Source organism: Xyrauchen texanus, chromosome 48 (genome assembly GCF_025860055.1).
Source record: "Xyrauchen texanus isolate HMW12.3.18 chromosome 48, RBS_HiC_50CHRs, whole genome shotgun sequence".
Taxonomy (NCBI): domain Eukaryota; kingdom Metazoa; phylum Chordata; class Actinopteri; order Cypriniformes; family Catostomidae; genus Xyrauchen; species Xyrauchen texanus.
This window is the reverse complement of record NC_068323.1, coordinates 26756102-26780651: the sequence shown is the minus strand read 5'-3', so window position 1 is coordinate 26780651 and position 24550 is coordinate 26756102. Positions and strand designations below refer to the sequence as shown.

At 38.0% G+C, this 24550-nt stretch overlaps 1 protein-coding gene across 1 annotated transcript in view; it reads left to right on the top strand.

Moving 5' to 3' along the window:
* Positions 1-24550, top strand: part of lmcd1 (LIM and cysteine-rich domains 1) — a 109653-nt gene that overhangs the window by 35542 nt on the left and 49561 nt on the right. Inside the window, exons 2-3 of the mRNA XM_052121709.1 lie at positions 14793-14881; positions 16456-16711. Coding sequence (XP_051977669.1) covers positions 14793-14881; positions 16456-16711 — 345 coding nt within the window. The remainder of the gene's footprint in view (positions 1-14792; positions 14882-16455; positions 16712-24550) is intronic.

Sequence of the window (24550 nt, the reverse complement as noted above, 5' to 3'; positions counted from 1 at the left end):
TAAAAATCCCCTTAATTGCAGTTCATACCGCCCTATTTCGTTGCTGAATACAGATGCAAAGATTCTTGCCAAGATTTTGGCGCGTCGCCTTGAAAATATTATCCCCTCTATTATTTCGCCTGACCAGACAGGATTTATAAAAAATCGTTATTCATTTTTCAATATCAGGCGTCTATTTAACATCCTTTATTGTTCCACTCTGCCCGATCCTGGGAATATCGAGGTGATGCTGTCACTCGACGCTGAAAAAGCGTTTGATAGGGTGGAGTGGGACTATCTTTTCAAGACACTAGAGGCGTTTAATTTCGGCCCTAAATTTATCTCCTGGATCAGACTACTATACACGCTCCCAGTGGCTGCGGTACGCACCAATAATAACTTATCCTCCTACTTTGAGCTGAGGCGGGGCACGAGGCAGGGGTGTCCTCTTTCACCACTTTTGTTTGCTGTTGCACTTGAGCCACTAGCATTAGCCCTGAAGCAGTGCCCCACCATTAAAGGGATACACCGGGCGGGTTTGGAACATAAAGTGTCACTTTATGCGAATGACATGTTATTATTTATATCTGACCCCCTCTCAAGTCTTCCTGAATTATCGATTCTGCTCACAAAGTTCGGAAGAATATCTGGTTATAAAGTTAACTTTCAGAAAAGTGAACTTATGCCTATCTCTTCTGTAGACAGATTATATTTTGGGTCAATCCCTTTTAAATTTAGTCCTAAAAAAATTAAATATTTAGGTATATGGGTCACACATAACCACAAGGATCTTTTTAAGGCTAATTATCATCCCCTCTTAAGTAACCTTAAACAAGACCTGGAGCACTGGGACCCTCTGCCTCTCTCCTTAGGAGGGAGGATCAATACAGTTAAGATGAATATTCTCCCTAAGTTTTTATATTTATTTCAATGTCTTCCTATCTATCTAACAAAACCTTTTTTTTTCCAAATTAAACAGTCAGATTTCATCCTTTATATGGCATAAAAGGCAGCCCAGGATTAATAAAAATATATTACAGAGGCCCCGTGCAATGGGAGGCATGGCACTTCCAAATTTTATGTATTACCATTGGGCTGCTAATATAAGAGCACTGCTGTATTGGTTGAGAAACGATTACACGGATGTCAATAGTACTGAATGGATGGTGTTGGAGAGGGCATCCATTGGATCTACCTCCCCTGCAGCTTTAATATGTTCCAAATTACCTTTCAAACAGCCTATCTCAGCCTTCACCACCAATCCAGTTGTTATCCATTCAATTAAAACCTGGAACCAGTTTAGAAGGACCTTTAATCTCACTGATCTTTCACTTGTTACACCATTGATAAAGAATCATATGTTTGTCCCATCAATGATGGATGAAGCTTTTAATGTTTGGGCAAGAAACGGAATAGGTACATTATCTGACCTCTGCATTCATAATAGATTTGCCACTTTTATACAATTGCAACAGAAATATAGTCTTCAGAAATCACATTTATTCAGGTATTTACAGCTTAGAGGTTTTGTGGCTTCTAATTCTGACTGTTTCCTGTTAAGTCCTTCTGAAACTCTGCTTGAAACTATTTTAAAATGTAAAGTTAACATAAAACAAGTGATAGGCAGAATTTACACATTGCTCAATACACATAACATGAATAGTCTCAATAGCCTTAGAGTCAAATGGGAAACAGACTTAGATGAAACGATTCCAGAAGAAATATGGCAAAAAATTATACAGCGAATCTACTCTTCCTCTATATGCCTCAGACACGCTGTGGTTCAGTTTAAAATAGTGCACCGTCTTCATTGGACCAAGGATAGATTGTCTAAGATTAAGACGGGTATTGACCCTACGTGTGATCGGTGTAGGCAGGTTCCTGCCACACTGTTGCATATGTTTTGGTTGTGTCCTAAGCTACACAATTTTGGTGTGGCTCCGGTGGATGCCATCTTTTCTGGGTGTCAACTGAACATGATGGCCTTCTGCTCTTTGTTGGCTAGGAGGCTTATCCTGTTTAAATGGAAAGATGCTTTCCCCCCAACATATGGCCAATGGATTAGGGATGTCATGAGTTATGTTCACTTAGAAAAAATTAGATACACTGTAAGAGGGTCCACTAGAAAACGTTATGCCATTTGGCAGCCATTTATTTCCTTTGTAGAAGGCATGGCAGCTACTAACGTATCTATGTAACCCAATTGTGTGTGCGCATACCTTTTCTTTTTCTTTCTTTTTTTCTTTTTTTTTTTTTTTTTAAATTTCTCGTCGGTTGGTGTGTGCGTTTGTTATTATTTATTGATGTTGTCTTTTTCTTTTATTTACCTAGATATTTTAATTATACATGTATGAGTCTGCCGGGATGTATGGAAATTTGCTGGGGGTCCAGTACTTGTGGGTGGGGGGCACTGGGGAATTGGGTGGTCTGTTCTATGGACAGGAACTAGATTTGACTATTTCATGTGTGAATTGTATTTCCTTTGTTTGTTATATCTGAAAATAAAAGAGACCTTGATAAAAAAAAAATAAAAAAATGTTAAATAATTAAAATAATATCTTAATTATCAAAATATGTTTCTCAAGAGAGCTGCCCTTGTGACATCTGCAGTGACGGTTACATGAGCAAACAAGGTTTGTACATCAACCGTAACAAAATCAAATTGAAGTTCATGGATTTTTAATACTTCTGTGTACAAATATGAACGCTGCTTAAAAGATCAATGCAGGTAAACGTCATAGTATGCGACTACGCATCACTTTACGGAGAGTTTACGACTTACTAGTTAAGACTTGCCTTAAGAACAGGTGGAGCAACCAAATTAAGCACCGACTTAGTTGCAAACTAACTAGTAGTTACGAAGCCTTGAACTTTATACCCCAACTTAAGACCTTACGCACAGCTATTTACTCAACCTCATGTCCTTCCAAACCTGTATGACTTTTTCTGTGAAACACAAAAGATGACATTTTAAAAAATGTTTTTGTCCATAAAATGAATGCCATTGGTGACCAAAACAAGCTATTTTGCTCACCATTTACTTTCCTTATATGAAATACAAAATACATTTTTGGGGGTTCTACAAAAGAAAGTCACATGGATTTGGAAGGACATGAGGTGGAGTATATGATGACAGAATTTACATATTTGGGTCAACTTTTCTATTAATATTAAATGTTATATACGTTATACTATCTGAAACACAGTAATTTTATGAGACTTATATTGCATGTTGCAGAAGTATCTTCACTGCAAATAAAAACATATAGTATAATATATTTTACTCTGTTAAAACAGCTCTTCTGTGAAGCCAGACCGACTCCTCATACAGCTTTTCCTCCTGTTGCAAACCAATTCCAGTTTTATCTAACATTCAGTGGGATGTTTATTGAAATCCAAACGGCAAACTTACCTTGTTTAACTTCAACAATATCCATGTGCTACTTGTCAGGGCTGGACTGGGAAGAGAAATCGGCCCGGGATTTGACATAACTGGCCCAAAAGTTGTTGGGGGGAGAACATTCACTAACGCGGCGGCTCGTTTTAGCTTATCGCGGACGACACTGCGGCCCGCTCGGTTCTCCCGATGGCCAGTCCACCCTGATCGGCCCCAAAGTGCGTCGGTCCACCGGAAAAATGTCCGGTAGGCCAGATTACCAGTCCTGCCCTGCTCCTCGTCTATTCCAAATGATCACTTTATAAATGATGCCCGTGAGCTGGACTGTATTCAGGCCTGCACTGCAAAAAGTACAAATCACACACAGAGAATTAATGAAAGCCCACATTATATTTATCATATGTAACCGGTGTTGATCTGCAATTAGATATTCAACTTGACCAAAAAAGCTAACTTGGTGAGTTATACTGTTATTCATTGTGGTTATTTTTCTAAGTTAACGTTAGCTGCATAGCTAATATTAATTTATCCTAAGAAAATAACCACAATGCACGTTCAACGTAAACAAAAGCTATTATGTATTCAGAATAAAAACTTTAAAGCCTGCAAAAAATATGTTTGAAAATGTCTACTGATATCTTACCTCATGCAGACATAAAAATTTTTTTTTATGTGATTGGATAGGTAAAAATTACTCACCAAAACAGACGATTTCCCATTGAGACCCATAGGAATACAGAACGTTAGGGAATACCAAGATGGCGGCGCAGTAGCTTCACTGTTGTGACGTCATGAGCTATCCAGTTATATATATAGATCAGTGCTCCTAATAAGCAAGTTTTAGTTACATTTAAAGGGCACCTATTATGGAATTTTGAAAATTACCTTTCATGTAGTGTGTAACAGATTTAAGTGAACAAAAACATCCTGCAAAGTTTTATATATGAAAGTTCACCGTAAAAAAGTTATTGTCTCTCAAAAGTAGGAGTCGACTCTGAGTCGATGTAATGAATCGTTTTTCCAACGAGTCTTTTTCCTTTTTGTTGTGACGTCAAGATGAAAAATTATCAAATTGGCCGCGCCCACTCATTGCGCCAGGGAAAATTTTAAAACATCATGTCGACAACAAGACGCTGTGTTCTGAAGTGCATATCAAAAGCGACCTTTTTTCATTGCCCAGGGACGAGCATGTGAAGAATCAGTGGCTAGAGTTTATATTTACAACTATACCACACAAGTATAGCCCGAACCTTGTGCTGTGTTCGCGTCATTTTAATGACGATTGCTTTACTAAACATGAATGCTTTCAAGTGTGGATTCGCGAGCCGGTTGATACTGAAGGAAGGTTCAGTACCAAGTTTATTTGGATCAGCTTCCTCCTCCGAATCACAACCTGTAAGTATTATTAATAATTGTTGCTTTTATGTGCTTTTTAGCATGCTTAATAAGTATTTGTGTATGTTGTGTAAGTTACGCTCAGCGCAGCTTCTAGGTCTCCAATGTCCATTTTTTTTAAATGTTTGTCGATGTTATTGGAGTTGTCATAAAGAATAGAGCAATAACTTGTAGTAATGCAGTGCTTTACCAATATGTTTATGCGTTGGGCTAACGCAAACAATAACTGATTGGGTGTTTACCACCGAACTTTGGGCTATGATCGCTAACATAAATCAACTCAAATTCCTTCTCTGATTTTGATTTTTTTACTACAAAGCGGTGATGGGCGTTCCGTTTCCGACAATCTCTGCACAGAGTATACCAATCATAACTGACTGGGTCATCTGACCAATCACCGCAGATTAGCGTCACGCAAAGGAGGGGTTTGGAAAAATGAGTCGTTGAACGAATCATTTGGGAATCGGTGAGCAAATCAGGTAAACATAAATGCATATTATAAGACAACAAAAGTGTTTTTTGTCATTGCATGCATGTAAAACTGTTGTTGGGGAACATTTTAAATGCCATAATAGGTGCCCTTTAAATGCTGTTTTGGCTACAGCAGGTATTTAAATTGTATGCCGTATGATATAAAAATAATATGAATGTTCAGATTATATTTTAACTAGCATTTATGCTGCCTCATTATCATCAACAAAGCTTGTGCTTGCAAATATGTGTTCAGGTTAAATGAGTAAAATGCACTTTAAATATGCCCATATTAGAAAATCACCATCTTATAATGATTTCTGAAGGATCATGTGACACTGAAGGCTGCAGTAATGATGCTGAAAATTCAGCTTTGATCACAAATTGCATTTTACAATGCACAAAGTTCTTTTAAATTGTAAAAACAGTTCACACAATGTATTTTGTATTTTGTTTTTTGTTTTTTTTTACTGTATTTTGGATCAAATAAATGCATTCTTGGTGAGCAGAAGAGACTTCTTTTAAACGGTAGTGTAGGTCTAAAATTAAGTAAAGTCTTTATGTAAAGAAAATGTATAGTCAGATTACTTATTTTAACATAAAACTTCATTTTGATCATTAAGTCGTCTCACATTCATTCTCTTTCTGTCATATTCCTCATTGATTGGCCCAGGGGAGGCATCTTTTGTCTCTTCAGGTGTGAATCACAATCCATATTCATGATCGTTCACGCCTCCTCGCATATGACCTTTCAACACTAAAATTGTCTTACAAAAGTTCAATTACTATATTGTTTTGTATGAATGAGTGATCAGGATGGTTTTCACATCATTTTGTAGCAAAAACTCTAGGCTACAAGATCCAGTTCTCAAAAGTCTTGTGGACAAATATTTATTATGTGTTATATGGCCTTTTTTCAATAACTTAAAATTTTCGGGGGTTTTTTCAAAAACCATGCATAAATGTTATTTTCTCAAAAATACAAACATGTTCACACATGTTGCTCACATATTATTTTTGAAGGTTTTTAACTTCTCTGTCACTGTAAAGCAACTTGAAAATCATATGTTCGTTGCCATGCAGCAACACACAGCTTCACCAGAGCCCCATTTGACAGAACCTGTCTGTATCTTTCACTCCATATATATTTAATTCTATATCTCTCATTGTGTCAAGAATAAAAGAGGCGTTCTTATTGGTTTTTGAAAAGTGTGCACATGTATGTGCTCAAGTGCCTCGGCCATGGTTTTGTATCTTGTTTTTCACACAAATAATGTTGCACCATCTATTTTCAATAAAAATAAATAATTTGTTTTGACCTTGATACATTTTGTGACCAGAAAAAAGCAAAAGTTAAATAAGGGATGCCTTACCCAAGGGTTGTACCCTAACAATATGTAATGAATTGGCACAAGTATCTAGTAAATAGGTAACAATAAAATGTATTGAAATATGCTAGAATACGTACTAGTTAAATAAAAAAGTACTAACATTAAAAGAGATACCAGAAAGTTTTAAAAAATAAATGTTAAAACAGCTTGCCAGAAGTCATGAACATTTAGTCTCATTCCCTACACATAATGTTTAGTCATTGACAACAAACAAGTGATACAGAGAGGAGGTGCAGCGGCTAATGGACTGGTGTGCAGCCAACAACCTGTCTCTTAATGTGGACAAAACAAAAGAGATGGTTGTTGACTTTAGGAGAGCACAGAGTGACCGCTCTCCACTGAACATCGATGGCTCCTCTGTGGAGATCGTCAAAAGCACCAGATTCCTTGGTGTTCACCTGACGGAGAACCTCACCTGGTCCCTCAACACCAGCTCTATCACCAAGAAAGCCCAGCAGTGTCTCTACTTTCTTCGAAGGCTGAGGAAAGCACATCTCCCACCCCCCCATCCTCACTACATTCTATAGATGGACTATTGAGAGCATACTGAGCAGCTGCGTCACTGCCTGTTTTGGGACCTGTACCGTTTCGAACCGCAAAGCCCTGCAGAGGATAGTGAGCACAGCTGAGAAGATCATCGGGACTCTCTTCCCTCCATCAAAGACATTTACACTAAACACTGCATCCGCAAAGCAACCATAATTGTGAATGACCCCACACACCCTTCACACAAACTCTTCACCCTCCTGCTGTCTGGCAAGAGGTACCGAAGCATTCGGGCCCTCACGGCCAGACTGTGTAACAGCTTCTTCCCCTAAGCCATCAGACTCCTCAATACTCAGAGACTGGACTTACACACACACACAAACACACGTGTCCTGAGTTGCACTTTAATTATTGTCACTTTATAACTGGCTGCTACCTCAATAACTGCAGTGTGCATAGAACACTATCTCATAGTATGTTATGTTTACATTTGACATTTTTAAAAACTGTCATCTTTTTGCACTACTGTGTACTGGTCAGCGCTGCACTGTCTCACACTGTGCCTATTGTCCTGTTCATTTTTAGTAATTGATTGTACTGTCCCGTACTTTTTGCACACGTTTGCACGTGCACTTTATATAGGTATGTTATTTAGTCTGTGTAGTCTCATGTGGTTCTGTGTTTGACCTATGTTGATTTATGTAGCACCATGGATCTGGAGGACGTTGTCTCGTTTAGCTGTGTACTGTACTAACTGTATATGGTTGAACGACAATAAAAACCACTTGACTTGACTTGAAGCTGCAAGTATTAGATCATGGATCTATTTCTAATACTTAATCTAACCCATAAAATGTACTTTCGTTGGTGTAACCTAATCCTAATAAATCAACCTGTCAAATGAAAAACGCCAGTTAACATTCAAGACATTGGTCCACTTTTGTCAGAGCGAACACACACACACCTTTGTTTTTCCTTATGGGGATTTATCAATGACTTCAATCATTTTATACTGAGCTAAATATATTTTCTATTGCTTAACCCAGGAATATATTTATTATATACTGTATATAAAATTGTATGACACTGACCTTGTTGATGCATTGAAACACAATGGAGCTAAAGCTGCAAGACATTTTCCAAGACCATGTAATGTGATTATGGCCACATCTACAAATAGCCATTAGCATAAGCAGCATAACTGCAGAATGTAAACTTCACTAATTAAAATGCATAATTTAATGGAAAAATGCATGAATAATTGTACTTTATGATCGGTTACAGCAACGGTTCATCCATTACATTTTGGCCTACAGACTGGACTTTGAGTACGACTACCCTAACCCTACCACTAAACTAACCCTCACACAAACAGCATTTCTTATATTTTCAATTAGACATTTTTTTGTATGTTTTTTAAGCCGTTTTCCTTGTTGTAACTGTTGGCTTCCCCCACAATGTCAGAGATTTCAGGTTTTATTGTCCTTGTTGGGACCTTTGGTTCCCACAACGTTTGCAGAACCTGACACCTAATACACATACTGGCAGGTATCATCATGGGGCAAATATCTCTGTTATTTCCAGAGGCTTTTAAAGGGCTTTAACTCCATGGTTGCATGTAGTGTTGTTTTGTTTGTCGTCTTTTTGTGATGTTATTTTTGTCCTATCTTTCATCACAGAGCTTAATAAGCATGTGTATGGAGTGAGAATAGTGCTTGACACTTTGTTATTATGGCCCTTAGGATACTTGTGGAGAGATTTCAAGTATATGCGTGTGCTGTTTGTCATCACCAGTGTGTATCAGATCAGTGTGTCTTTCACTGTTGTTCTGTGTAAACACAAACTCTGTTTCCTGATCTACACTCAAAAACATGACAATGAATCACAACTGTCACCGTCACATAATCATCATTCAAGGATTCTCTTTTATAATAGTTTGTGGACTGACTGATGTGTGTCTATTGTTTGAGTGTTCAAGGGTATATCTCTTACAAAAACCTACAGGTCATATTTCACCCAAAAACCCCAAAAATAACTATACTCAATATACAAAAAGAAAATTAAGTAAATTTTTAGGACCATGACTATTTTTTGTATTAACATTTTTTTCATTACAAATACAATTTTCACCCTAAAAATTACAATTTCTGTCATAATTTACTCATCCTCATGTCGTTCTAAAACCATATGACTTTCTTTCTAATTCATAACACAAAAGGAGATGTTTTAATGAATATTGAACAGAGTTATGTATGTTATCTTTTTCACCCCTCATTGAGTTATCACGTATGCACTTGGCTGTATTGTCTTTTTAATTTTTTTAATTTATTGATTTATTTGTATTTTTATCCCCTTTTCTCCCAATTTGGAATGCCAAATTTCCACCACTTAGTACCACGTGGTGGCGCGGTTACTCACCTTAATCCGGGTGGCGTAGGACTAGTCCCAGTTGCCTCCGTTTATGAGACCGTCAATCCACGCATTTTATCATGTGGCTCGCTGTGCATGACACCGCGGAGACTCACAACATGTGGAGACTCATGCTACTCTCCACGATCCACACACAACTTACCACATGCCCCATTGAGAGCGAGAACCACTAATCACCACCACAAGGAGGTTACCCCATGTGACTCTACCCTCCCTAGCAACTGGCCAATTTGGTTGCTTAAGAGACCTGGCTGGAGTCAGTCAGCATGCCCTGGATTCAAACTCGCAACTCCAGGTGTGATAGTCAGCGTCAATACTTGCTGAGATACACAGGCCCCATGAGGCTGTATTGTCTTCAAAAGCAGCAAAGGTGTTTCACGTTTACTGTTAACATGTGTACTCAAGTGAGGTGATTACATCAGTGATGAAATCAACTGAGTCATGGGAAAGAGTTGCTGGGTCTGCTATGTTTGACTGAGTCAGAATATGTCTGAATTTGTCGTGACTGTGAATCTGTTGCAGCATGTCACTGTTTGTCTTTGAGAAAAAGTTGTTGCTTCACACACAGTCCACTGAAACTCGGTCGGCACTGCACTGTTTCTTACTGTGTCTATTGTCCTGTTCCTTTTAGTCATTTATTGTACTGTCTTGTACTTTTTTGCACACGTTTGCATGTGCACTTTATGTAGAAATATTATGTAGAAATATTATTTAGTCTGTAGTCTCATTTGTCCTATGTTGTTTTATGTAGCACCATGGTCCTGGAGGAACATTGTCTCGTTTCGCTGTGTACTGTACTAACTGTATATGGTTGAACAACAATAAAAACCACTCGATTTGAAACAACATTGGAAATGTTCAACTTCCTGTGATGTGTAAATAAGTAATCATCTGCTTTCATTCTCTTTGTGTGTGAGAATTTGAATTTGATATTATCTGAATATTAGGAGCATTGGGCACATCTAGAAATGTGTAGATGGAAGTCAAAATTAATTATTGGGGGTGCTCATATGGGCAGCATGAGTTTGAATCTGATTTGTGCCTCTAATCCTGATCCAGTTCCCTCCTCTTCTGTTTATTTCTTATATTTCTGTGGTTCCACCAGACTATTAGGGTGCAAATAGCTACACTGTGTGGCAGATGCTATTTATACCTTGTTAACTTGGGTTATTGTTATCCAGGAAATGTAAAGTGCAATTATGTCCACGAAATGGAAGGAACTTTGTGCACGAAATGCATTTAATTGTAATTGCATTTTGCATGAATTACTGCATTTCATATCAAGTATTTAATTGAATCCATGAAATTAGACATTTTACACTTGGTGGTGGGGGGGTGGGGGGGTAACCAGGTTGGACGCTTTATGCTTCTTGTAGACTTACAAACCTACATCATATCAGATCACACATGTTTGCTTTCTTTATTGCAGATGAAGTGCTTGAAATTCAGATAGACACACACTTGAACTTTACGTGTTATAACAAAAAACACTATTTATTTGAAAGAGTTACATGCTGCTTAATACAGTGCCTGTGTGGACAAAAAAAGTCTGATATAGGCTGATTTTATTTTAATACCAATTGTAGGGCTCACAGTTTAGGAGCGGGTTGGTTATTAGCAATAATTAATAATTATCATAGATAGCATGGTTTAGATCTTTATTTGTTTCTGTTTCTTTACGCTAGGGCTGAAACGATTAATCAGTGTTATTGACAGCAATGACAACTAAAATTGTCGATTAGTCATCTCATTTAATGTAACATAGGATCACATATAACTCTATGAGAGCAGCACTGCAGCTTGTTGATGACTGAGAGGAAAAATTACACATCTCACAGACCAGATGCACTCTAAACTTTCCAAACAGCTTCAGTTGATGTAGATTGCAAAGTATGAGGGAATTATAATGCAAAAATACAAAGTAGGTAAATACAGAAGCATTTTCATTGTGGAATAAGTGAAGCTGGAGTTGCCACTCCGCTGGAGCAAAACTTGCGTGTCGAGCGTCTTTAAAGGAAACACCCCGATGTTACATCTTTAATGCTGTTATATTTAATGCATTACATCTTTAATGCAGTTATATTTAATGCGTTATAGCTTTAATAAATTTAAAATAATACGGAAGCAGATTATGTAAATAACTACAAACTCTTCTGTGCGGTCAGCACCTCCTCTATGAGTTTTGTGAATGTCCCGATCTGAGGGGGAGAGATTGAAACTGCACCCGGGTGATGCACACTCTGTCACGGGGACACTTGTCCCTCGAGCGCACACGCCTGCTGCAGCTAGATTATAACATGATAACTCGCAACATATTCAATCATAATATATGTGTCGTGTTTCTTATCGTGAAGAATATTGGCAATACGTAGCTTTATTAATGATAGAGAGTTTGTTTTTTTGTTAGTTAAAGATGGATTGAAGTGAACAGAAAGGTGAGAGGGTATTCTTCACCCCATTATACACTGCAACAAAATATGTTTTGGATTTGTTTTTGTTTGGGCTTGTTTTCCAATATAAATATGTACAATTATTTTAAAACAATGTACATTTAGTTTAGCAGCTATACTGCAGAAGAAAACATTTTTATCTGAGAATGTTGAATATAATATTAAAACTACAAATATTTTAAAATATCTAAAAATCCTTAAAAAAAAAAGATGCATTCATCTGAGAAGCAGCATATAAGATATTTAGACTTGCATTTAGAGAATAGATCTTGAATATAAGTATATTTTGTCTTTACAGCACTCGCAGAAGTATAATATAAATATCTTATATGTTGCTTCTCAAGTAAATGTATCTTGTTTTAAGAATTTTTAGACAATTTTAAATGGAAAACTAGACAAAACAATAAGATATTTTGCAGTGAATTTCTTTACTGAATTAAACTTAATAAAAAGTGTTACACTTCTGTCAAAACTTGTTACATCTGAACTTGAAAAAAGGCCAATGAAAAATTGGCAAACCGAATTTTAATAATACGGGTATAAAAGGAGGGAATTGTGCATCTGTTTAGTCAGACTACGGAGCCGAGCGGTTGTGTGATCAGCGAGCTGATATTCACCACTGTTCCACTCACCTCTTCCAGAATACAGCTGTTAGATCTTACAGCGCATTACCAGCGGCTTTTCTCTTCCACTGCACGCCAGTGCAGACTACGCCCCTGGGCGCTTCGACAGTGCTTCTAAAAGAGCATTACCTTCATAAAGAGTAAAATGTTCTCTATTAGAGCAATACACATTGGCGTTGAACGTCTTTTTAAAGACGCATATTTTTAAGGATATGTCATATGCCTTTGTGTAGTTCCTGGATGCGGCAGATATCTCTCCGCTTCTGATGGTCATGGGTGCTGCCTCATGTGTCTGGGCTGCGATCACACTGAGGCAGTGTTTATGAATGGTTCATGTTCTCATTGCGAGAACATGACCATGGCAACGTTGCAGTCTCGGCTTTCCTTCCTCCGAATGAAAGCCACAGCGATGAGAGCGATCTGGGGAATGCAGCGGGCGTGGTTTCACTGGGTAAATCCCCACGAACCACCCACCCCCCAGCATGCTCGTTTGGCCCTGTCTGGGTCTGATGCAAGACCGGCACGCCCCATGTGTCCTTCGGACCCCCCGACTGCATTGGAGAGTGCTGCGGCGTCTGATGCTGAGGACTCGACTGGGCTGCCACCTTCGGGTCTGCTTGCCCAGTCTGAGGCCGATGCGCAGATGTCTGGCATGCTTGCCCAGGCTGCTGTAAGCGTTGGGCTGCACCAGAACTCCCTGTCCCCCAATTGGTTCCTTGGGTCAGGGTTCCACTCACAGCCAAGCCCCCCAACCCCCCGGTTCCTTTCTTCCCAGAAGTGCATGATGAGCTGACAAAGTTGTGGAGGGCACCTTTTACTGCCTGAAAACAATCACCTCACTCGTTTGCTCTCACTACGGTCCACGGGTACTGCGCTCAGCAACTGACCTCACCCTCTCGGCCATGAAGGTCACAGCACGGGCAATCGGACAGGCGATGGCCACCCTCATGGTCCAGGAATGACATCTGTGGCTGAACCTGGTCGAGATGCGGGACAAAGCCTGCTTTCTCAACGCCCCCGTCTCCCAGCTCAGCCTATTCAGTGATGCCGCTGAGGACTTCGCCGAATGGTTTTCAGCGGTGAAGAAACATACAGAAGCCATTCAATACATCATGCCTCCTCGTCACTCAAGAACACGTACGCTGTCTGGCGTCGCCCTGCGGCTGCGAAAGCTCAGGCATTTCCGCCCCAACCTGGGCCCAGCTCTCAGCCCCAGTGTAGAGCTCCCTGCAGGAAGCTGACACCCACATCTCACAAAACCCTTCGTGGACCCGTAAGGCTCCCAAGCGTTTCTGAGATGATCAACTCAGGGAGCGAGATGGCAGCTATGGAGCTGGCCTCTAGACCACTCCATGCCCAGGTGGAGGGCTGGCATGCCCGACCGGGCTGTGGTACCCAAAGGAGCAGCTTCCTCACTCCTTGATTCACCTAATCAGTGTCCACACATGCGTTATCATGGCGGTCTGGCACCAAACACCTACAGTCACGGCACCATTGATGCGGTCCCCTTGCCTCCACACCTTCAACTGTAGACTCCTGGCGGGCCGGTTCTGACGAGTCCAGAGGACGCTTCCACAGGACATCCTCCTCAGTCACGTTCCCGCCCCCAGGCGGGTACGTTGAGCAAGGTAAGTGCTTTGAGTTTCCCATCAGCACAACTGTCTCGGGACGCAACTTTGCCCCCCGACATAACATTACCTGCTCCTCTCCGCTGCGAAGCCCCACCAGGTATGTCAAATGTGATTGTCCCCCTAGTGCCCCCTGCTCGGAGTTTGGACGCGTCGCTTGAGCTTTCCAACCTGTCGCGCTAGCTGGCTAGGACCATCCGGCTCGGCTACGCAATTCAGTTCGACATGTGCCCACCCCGTTTCAGCGGCATCTACTTTGGTGCATGGCGAGAACGCCAACACCCTGCGACCGGAAATCGCAACCCTTTTATACAGCACAAGGTGCAACACAACATCTGTTTGGGGCAGTAGTATATTTCTTTTTATGATTGATGGCAGATGAGGGGAGTGTGCATGTACATGTGCAGAAAATACACACAGTTTTCAGAATCTCTAACGTTTGATTCAGTTTCTCAAATTGAATGAATCATTTTGTTTGATTACACATCTCTGCAGTGATATTTTTCTCTGTTGCCATGAATACTGTTCCTCTCTCTCTCCAGATGTCAATGGGGCAGGCGGAAACCGGAAGGGGTGTGTTGTGTCTGACATGTAAAGGGATCTGTGCTGGATTTCAGCCACATTCCTGGAGGTAATTTATTCTTTTGACTACAGAATTAAGGAAAGAGAGGAAAGGGCTTTCACATATAATTCGCTCTTTCTCTGGAGACTTATGTAATGCTGGATTCAGTGTGTGTGAGTGTGTGTGTGTGGGCGGGTTTTCAGGGTTACGAGGAATGTTTTTAGGTTACAAAGTGGTTATTATAAGGGTATTATGCTATAAATGTGGTTTATGAGGACATTTCTTGTGTCCCATAATGAAAATTGCTTAAAAAAACATACTAAACTATGTTGTTTGGAAAATTAAAAAATGCAAAAAGTTTTTTGTGATGGTTAGGGTTAGGGGATAGAATAGTTTGTACGGTATAAAAAATAATTATGTCTATGGAGAGTCCTCATAAGGATAGCTGCACCAACATATAAACATATATCTTTCTTGGAAATCACAGTAATTGCTTTTATTGTACTTGTCTGCTGTAAATCAGTACAGCCATGATTTAAAAAGACACATATGATGGGATTTTTCTTAAACTTTAAAGACTGCTTCAAATAATTTGACAAATTTTGTCAAAGGTCTCGTCCTTTTATAAAATAAAATAAAAATATCTGATTGCTTTAAATTACCTCACAGTGCAGCAAAACCATTATTTACTAATCGCAATTGCTTGTATTGGGGGAGGGACGTTCTTATTTTAGAGAGCATTTTATCTGTCAAAAATCTGGGTATTGTAATACAAATCATCATATATAATATGTCAATATCATAGTCAGTATTTTTGGTGTGTCTTACCAAAATGGAAATACGGTATATTTTAAATATGTATATCTGCTGGAAATAAATTAAGTCTAATTCAAAAAAAAAATTTGAGGACAATAGCATGTAGAATGGGTATTGGTATGTACAGTACACAAGAAAATAATGTGGTACATGCATAATATGGTATAGCGTAGCACACAACTAAAAGTTCTCCAATACAAGTCTCCAAAACAGCGCAACAGTTCCTATCCACTTTTGCAGCCATCCTGGTTCTGGAAGTATTTTCCCATTAATTTTTCCTAAATAGATTTCATAAAATCCTTCATCAAAACTTTTAAGTCAATTAAATCAACCAGCTCCAATGTGAATCACAACATTACAAACTTTGATTTTAAGGAAAATAAGTATTTGAAAATTTGACAAAAAGACAAAGATACAAGACTGTATACTTAACGTCTTTAATGATTCAAAGAACTACAATCCCATGAAGCATTGCATGACGTAATAAAATTAAAACAATGTGAAAAATATAAAACTATTGATGTAAAGTTGTTAATAATAAGTATAGAATCTTGCTACAAAGCTCTTTTGGTGCGCTTTGTTTGATGTGATTTTCTGATAGGGATATTTGTCTCTGCTGAGTCATGAGTAGTGCAGTTATTCACCACAAATTCCGCTATAAAGCGCTATTTATTTTTTAAGCGAAGTTGAAATAACAAGTACTAATGTCTTCAGCATATAGCCAAGTACTATCAATTAACAACCTCACAACTCATGGTAGGTCTGTCTTTAAAGGTTTAAAAAGGTGTGCTTTAATTCACTGTAGTCTTGTGTATATTTGTGCTCAGAAAAGCCTGCACTCAGTGTCACTGCAGTCTGGAGGAGCATATGTCCAGCTCCGACAGCGAAGACGACCGTAAGGTGGGCAGACTTCTGGCAGAGTCCCGCTATGCTCATCTCACGGCTAAAGTGAAGGGAGGAGATGGGCTGAGGGTCTACAAACGCAACCGCATGATCGTCACAAACCCGGTGGTCTCACGTAAAGACCCGACCTTCAACACTGTTACATATGACTGGGCACCAACAGGACTCACCCAGAAACTAGTAAGACTTCAAGAGAACTCAGTAGGGCTCACATACATCATACATCTTTTAAACACATTTTTTAAATCTTACTTATTTGACATTTGATTTAGGAGATACCAAAATGTGGAATGTTTGGGGGCCAAACATTGTTTTATGAACCACTATCCTATATGTGAAAAATGTACTGTGACATTTACATAAACATTTGTATTATGTTTATGGTTAGGTGAGGGCGATATTCCATTAAAAACGATATACTGGTGTCAGCCAGTAGAAATGATTGAGTGTGGTTTAGTCATGCCAGGTTTCAATCACTTTACATTCAGATACATATTCTGAAAACATAGTTGCTAAAGTAGTTTCCAGTATCCAATGGTAGGCTAAATTCAATGAGAAGGAAAAATGATGCAGAGCAGATAAAATAATTAAATATTAGATAACCTTTATTCATTAAGAGTTGAAGATGTTTCATAGTAGTGGACTTGATAAAAGTTATTCTAATGTGTGAAAGGTCTACCTTGAACATTGTTTTAAATAAAAAAGAAACTTTTTTTCTTTTTCCAGAAGTTTTTTTATTACTTTCCATAAAAATGTGTATTAACAAGCAAAAATGCCAAGAATATTACAATATTTTTTTCTTACATTGCCCAACCCTGAAGATCCTAGCTGGTGTTGATTGAGAGTAAAACATTCTGTGACCACATTTACATGCACATTATTTTCCATATTCTTTTTAAGATCCATATTCTGGTTAAGCCTTTTTTCTGATCGTCATTTAGAAGTCAAGCCATTTACATGCTCAACTACTATTAGAATAATCCTGCAAACATGTCATCAGCATATTCAGAACAAATTAAGACAGATTTGTTCTTGTTTTTCTCTTTTGTGAACCCTTGAGATTCTTTGTCCATTTATTACGCTGCGTTTGAGTCATTTTTGACAGTTATTAAATCAACTCACTCATTCTCATTTATATCCTTAAAGGATTATCCCGGGTTCAATACGGGTTAATCTCAATTGACAGCATTGTTGCTTAATGTTGATTACCACAAAATATTATTTAGACTGTAAAAAAAGCAAAAATTCGAGGTTACAGTGAGACACTTACAATGGAAGTGAATGGGGTAAATTTTTGGAGGGTTTAAAGGCAGAAATATGAAGCTTATAATTTTATAAATGCACTTTTCTTTAAATTATCATTTTAGGGTTTGTTGACATTACATCGTCATGGTAACAATGTTGTAAAATCTATAACATTACACAGATGCGGTTAGTACGTGATTTTATCACACTAAAATCATGTTAACACACATATTGTTTATTACTTGTGGCTATACTTTTGAAAGAGTGAGTATTTAAATGTTCAAAAATGTACCCCCATTCACTTCCATTATAAGTGTCTCACTGGAACCAAGAATTTTGCTTTTTTTTTTTAAAGAAAAGGAGGGGCAAGTCTAAATAAATTGTTATGGTAATCAATATTATGCCACAAATGCTTTAGATTGTGCTTAAATTGTATTGAACCCGGAATATTCTTTTAATGGTTGCACACAAGAGTGCAATAAATTGCATAAATTGCAAAATGTAGTAACAGATAGTCTGTATCTATTTAACCTAGAATGACCTTTATTTGGACATGCACAGATTAATTTTTTGCCGGTGAGGATATTCTGAATAAGGTGTTTAAATGAGACAAAAATCTGATTAATGTAATTAAGCTAGCTGTCTTGTTTACATTTTTTGAAATTATAATTTTTGCTTAATGTGGTTAGGACAATCAGGATAATGTACTGTATATATGTGAAGCTTACAGAATCAGAATATGAACACATTCTGATTAATATCGAATTTATCTTGTGCATGTAAATGGCATGTAAACAAATGTAAAATTCATTGTTGAGTCAAGAGCTACTGCTGTTACGTGTAATGATGAAGACAATCAGCCTTTGTTTAGTTGGAAACCTAAACCTCTCTGAGCCGAGGGTAACAAATAACCCTGCAAGATCGTCAGCACTCTGGCTGGGCTCATACCTCACATTTGACTCTGTGGAAAAAGCTGCAAATCAATCGCTTCTCTGTAGCAGTAGTCATGTAATGATCCTGTTTAATCCAGTGTCCTTTTAAAGGTGGTGTGATAATTATATCCCACGGCTGAAATATTGGACACCTGACTTTGTCTGGGATTTGTGCCGTTTATTTTGATAGTAGAATGTGCCGACTGCTTCTACTGATGCCTTATTTACACAAAGCTATAATATAGCCGTCTGTTTTAGTGGGGAGGGTTTTTGCTCCAGAGTCCTTTACCCTTGTGCAGTATGATTGGGCTTTGGAAATAAGCTCTACACGGCCAGTTGTTCCGACGGCCATAAACAGGAAGCAAGCCCGACATGTGCCTGACTAAATCCCTTTCATCTTTCAGGGGGAATAGACTGTGAATTTATTCAGCCTGCTGAACAATGTCAAATCTGTACAGTGGAAGAGTTTTTTATTAGCTATTTGTTGCAGGAATCAATTTAAATATCTGCTTTTTGATGTGTGGAATTTAAACTGAACTGGTGCTGCTGAATACGTTTTGTAGGTCTCTAATGACCCTGAACTTTGGGGGTACAGTTGCAGTTACAAATTGTGTAATAGTGATCATTTCTAGGTAAGATTAGTCAAGTCAAGTCAAGTGGTTTTTTATTGTTGTTTCAACCATATACAGTTAGTACAGTACACAGCGAAATGAGACAACGTTCCTCCAGGACCATGGTGCTACATAAAAACAACATAGGACAAACACAGGACCACATGACATTACGCAACTAAATAAAATAAGTATATAAAATACCTATATATACCTATAAACTTATATAAAGTGCATGTGCAAACATGTGCAAAAAGTATGGGACATTACAAGACAGTACATTGTCATTCTGACAATGAACAGGACAATAGGCACAGTGAGAGACAGTGCAGCGCCGACTAGTACACAGTAGTACAAAAAGATGACGTTTCTAAAAACAAATTACTATCACAGGATATAGATTTCTTTGTTTATTACAAGACAAATGAGTACTATATTCAAACAATTGACTTCTATATCATTCTTGTACTCTTCCACCTGGCTTAATTCCTAACATGGTTTTCCACACATAATTAGAGGCCAAGCACCGAAGGTATTTGTTATTTTTCTTCGTCTTATTCTGCCATCGATAGCCCATAAAACTGTTTGGAAGAAAGTTATGAAATTTGGCCACTCATAGATGAAAGTTTGAATTTATACCATAGCAAATTGTTGTGTCTATATCGCTAACCCTCTAGTGCCACCAACAGCTCAGAGTTGCACTTATGTTTACGCAAATAACATCTGAACCATAATGCCTAGAAACAAAATACATGTAATTTTTCCTCTGATTCCTTGGCTCCTGCTGAATCGAATGGATATGATATGGACCATGATCTATTTTTGTGTCTCTTTATATTTATTGGATAATGCCAAACAAAGATTTAGCTATGGTCGGCCATACTTCCTGTCTGCCATTTCATCTGCATTCATCATATATTTTCCAAATTTGTGTCAAATAATGTTGCTTAAAAGGGATGAAAATCTTTTAGATAGCTCAAAACGTTCTCATTCCATGAACTTGTGCTCCTGCCAAAAGGAGCAGATTTTTATGTGGCATAATGGATGTTAAATGACTGTTAAAGTTTTATTGAAGCAGAATCATAAAGCAGTTTAACAGTGAGCCAGTGTTTCTGTAAAGGGTCTGCATGAATGAATCCACAGTATGACACATATGACTGCAGGTGTCAGACAGTTACTCTGAAAACAGTTAAAGTGACGTTCTGTCCATACTTTTTTTTTTTTACAAACTTTTATTTGAATAAATACCTGACAAATCCATGCATGATATTTAGTCCAATGTATGTGTATATGTATATAAGTCCTGAAATAATAATGAATTTTAAGCTTACATGCAAATAAAATTTGTTCCAGTTTTAATGATATGGTAGTATGTTAAAATCCCAGCGAACTGTCTTGCTACATATTCAAAGAACTTTCCCTTTGTCAGTGAAGTACTTTCACGCGCCACCATAATTTGAAAAATCACTTTGCGAGAGGCAACATGAACTGATTCCCCTCGTGCACTGGAGAGCGACTGGAAGTAAACAATTATTGTGAAATGGGCATAAATACCAATCTTTTTCTCACCCAAAGCAGTTGTATTGCTTTAAAAGACATTAATTTACCAACTGGCTTTTGGAGATTTAAAAAGTTGATCTCCTTCCACTTGCATTGCATGGACCAACACAGATATTCTTCTAAAAATCTTTGTTTGTGTTATGAGTAAATGATGAGTGGATTTTCATTTCTGGGTGAACTAACCCTTGAAGATAAAATCCAGTGGAGAGAATCTTCTTCACAATTTAAAAATAAAAGTAATCATCACATCAAAGTCATCTCAGTGCTGGGCCATTTAGAATTTTATTGGGATGTTTATTGATTTAAATTTGAATATACTGTGATTAAAAAACGAATGCAAAAAATTTGAATAAACTAGTTTTAAATACTACCATAATCTACATGTATTAATCCAAGAATTGCTCTATTTAATATTTGTTGTAAAAACTTTAAATTATTTTACAAATAGTCAAGTCAAGTAAATTTTATTTGTATAGCGCCTTTCACAACACACATCGTTTCAAAGCAGCTTTACAGAAGATCAGCATTAACAGACGATAAAACTGTAATGTCTATAAAGTCGATGAATCATCATTGTGTAATTAGATAAAATACGATTCTTAATCGTGTTTAAAAATAATTAAATAATAATTGTATTAATAATATTAATAACCCCAGTGAGCAAGCTGTTGGCGACTGTGGCAAGGAACACAAAACTCCATAAGATGTAGCTTAATGGAGAAAAATAACCTTGGGAGAAACCAGACTCACTGTGGGGGCCAGTTCCCCTCTGGCTAACATTATGAATGTAATGTAAATATTACTTATGTATAGTTAAAATCATGGTTTAAAATTATTAAACTAAGTAAGGGTTAAGGGTCAGTGTTTAAACATCGATTGTGTTTGAACTGTAAGATAAATCACCACAGTCTTTGAAGTGCATCTAGATTAATTGCAGAAGTTCACATAGATGCAATTGTCCTTGTTAATTGGCTGATGAAGGCTTTTGTTGGCAATAGTTAGTCTATGCATTCCATTTCAAGATCGTAGTCCATCAATAGACCGATGTGATGCAGGTTGCAGTTGGCATCAGTTCATCCTCTGAAGTCCATCATAATAGACTGAAGTGATATATGGCTGGCACCGGCTGCATTTAGTCATCATCGTTCAGCGACATGTAGCAGTGGAGTCCAACATGAAGCAGGAATGGTGCTGAATCCAGCCGGTTCTGGTGACCTCAGGATAGGAGTCCCAAGGTTGAGACAGGGAAACAACTAAAAAGATATAAGCATAGATGCCATTAAATTTATTGCAGTGTTAGAGATCATAATCACTGTGAAGCAGCCTAATTGTGGGTTGGAGGATAAATTAGGTGTATGCCTGGCTAAATAGATGAGTCTTTAATCTAGACTTAAATTGAGAGAGTGTGTCTGCATCTCGAACAGTGTTTGGGAGACTATTCCATAGTTTAGGAGCCAAATATGAAAAGGATCTTCCTCCTCTAGTGGATTTTGATATTCTAGGAACTATTAACAGGCCAGAATTTTGTGATCTTAATGAACGTGATGGAATATAGCGTGACAGAAGATCACTTAAGTACTGCGGAGCTAGACCATTCAAAGCTTTGTATGTAGTTAACAGAATTTTTTAATTAATTCGGAATTTAACAGGTAGCCAATGTAACGATGATAAAATGGGGCTAATATGATCATATTTCTTGGTTCTTGTTAGCAATCTGGCTGCTGCATTTTGAACCAATTGAAGTTTATTTATTGATCTTGCTGGACATCCTCCCAGTGGGTTGGATGCATTAGCATTACAATAATCTAGTCTTGAGGTCATGAACGCATGAATTAGTTTTTCGGCATCAGCAAAAGAGAGCATATGCCTTAATTTAGCAATATTTCTTAGGTGGAAGAATGCTGTTCTACAAACATTTGTAATTTGTTTTTCAAAGGACAGAATGGTATCAAATATAACACCTAAGTTCTTCGCTGTTGAAGATGATGTAACAGTATATCCATCTAGAGTCAAATTATATTTTAGCGGCTTATTTTTTTTTTTAGCGTTTTTTGGTCCAAAAATTAGAACCTCTGCTTTGTCAGAATTGAGTAGAAGGAAATTTCTGGCCATCCAATTTTTTATTTCATTGATACACTCTGCTAATTTTGAGAATTGTGAAATTTCATCAGGTTTTGAAGAAATATAAAGTTGTGTATCCTCAGCATAGCAGGGGAAACTTATTCCACGATTCCTGATAATATCTCCCAGGGGAAGCATGTACAAGGAGAAAAGCAGAGGCCCTAAAACTGATCCCTGTGGCACTCCATATTTTACTTTTGTTTGGTTTGACAATTCCTCATTTACATAGACAAAGTGGTAGCGGTCTGCTAAATATGACCTATGCGGTTTGATAATTGCCATTTTAAAGTTTCTTGGGACATGTCCTAAGCATAGCGAGGAGAGGTTCTGAGATTACAGGAGATACCTCTTTTAAGAGCTTAGTTGGTATAGGATCTAACAAACATGTTGTGGCTTTTGATGTTTCAATAAGTTTTGTTAGCTCTTCATGACCTATGATAGCGAAGGATTGGAGTTGCACATGAGGAAAATTATTAGACACTGTTTTCTGAGGTGCTATGACAGATGATTGCATAATTCCAATTTTATTTCTGATTATTTACATTTTATCTGTAAAGAAATTCATGAAGTCATTACTCTTGTGCTGCGACGTAATATCTGGTTCTGTTGAGGCTTTATTCCTAACCAATTTAGCCACAGTACTGAATAAACATCTAGGATTGTTGTGGTTATTTTCTATGAGTTTACTAAAATATGCTGACGTGGCAGCTTTAAGTGCGTGTTTGTATCTTTCCATGCACCATTAAATATCAAGGGTGCTAGAGAAGACTGCATTTAAATTGTTTGTTATCAAACAATTTAATGTTGATTGTTAAAACTTGATTGTTTCATCAAGTTCTTCTGGGCTTTGGGGTTTATTGAGTGTATATGTTACGATCCCTGGTTGTCTGCCCCGTGTTTTCCGTGTCGCCGTCACCCTGATTCCCGTCCTTCATCACTGTGTCATTGTTCGCACCTGATTGTCGTTTGTAATCATCATGTCTCTGTGCATTTAAACCCCGCTGTTCCTCCATTCCCTTGTCGTTCGTTGTTCTGACTGTCTTGATGTTTCCCCATGTTCCGATGTTTGCTCTGCTCCTGTCTCAGCCGTGTTCATCCTGCCGTGGTTTCCCAGTTCGTGTGCCCTTGAATGTTTTCCTGTTTTAGTTTCTGTTTACCCATCGTGGTAGTTTCCTTTGTTCCTGTCTGTTTATTTTCATCTTTGTTCAATAAACCCGCATGTAGATCCAAACTCCACGTCTGCCTCCGCCGTCTTGGCATTACAGCATGAGATAAATCTGGAAGAGTATTAGTGAAGCTATCTTTAGTGGTCAAAAGAATAGTTCTACCTGAACGATAGCGTGGTGTAAATTGAGGAACATTAGTTGAATGTTGAAGTCGCCAACAATTAAGGCTCTATCTACAGTAACTACAAGATCTGATAAAAAATTTGCAAATTCACTAAGGAAATCAGAATAAGGCCCGGGTGATCTATACACTGTTGCAAGGGTAAAAGACAACAGAGATTTTTTTATTTATATTTGACGGTGTCACATTAAGCATTAATTCAA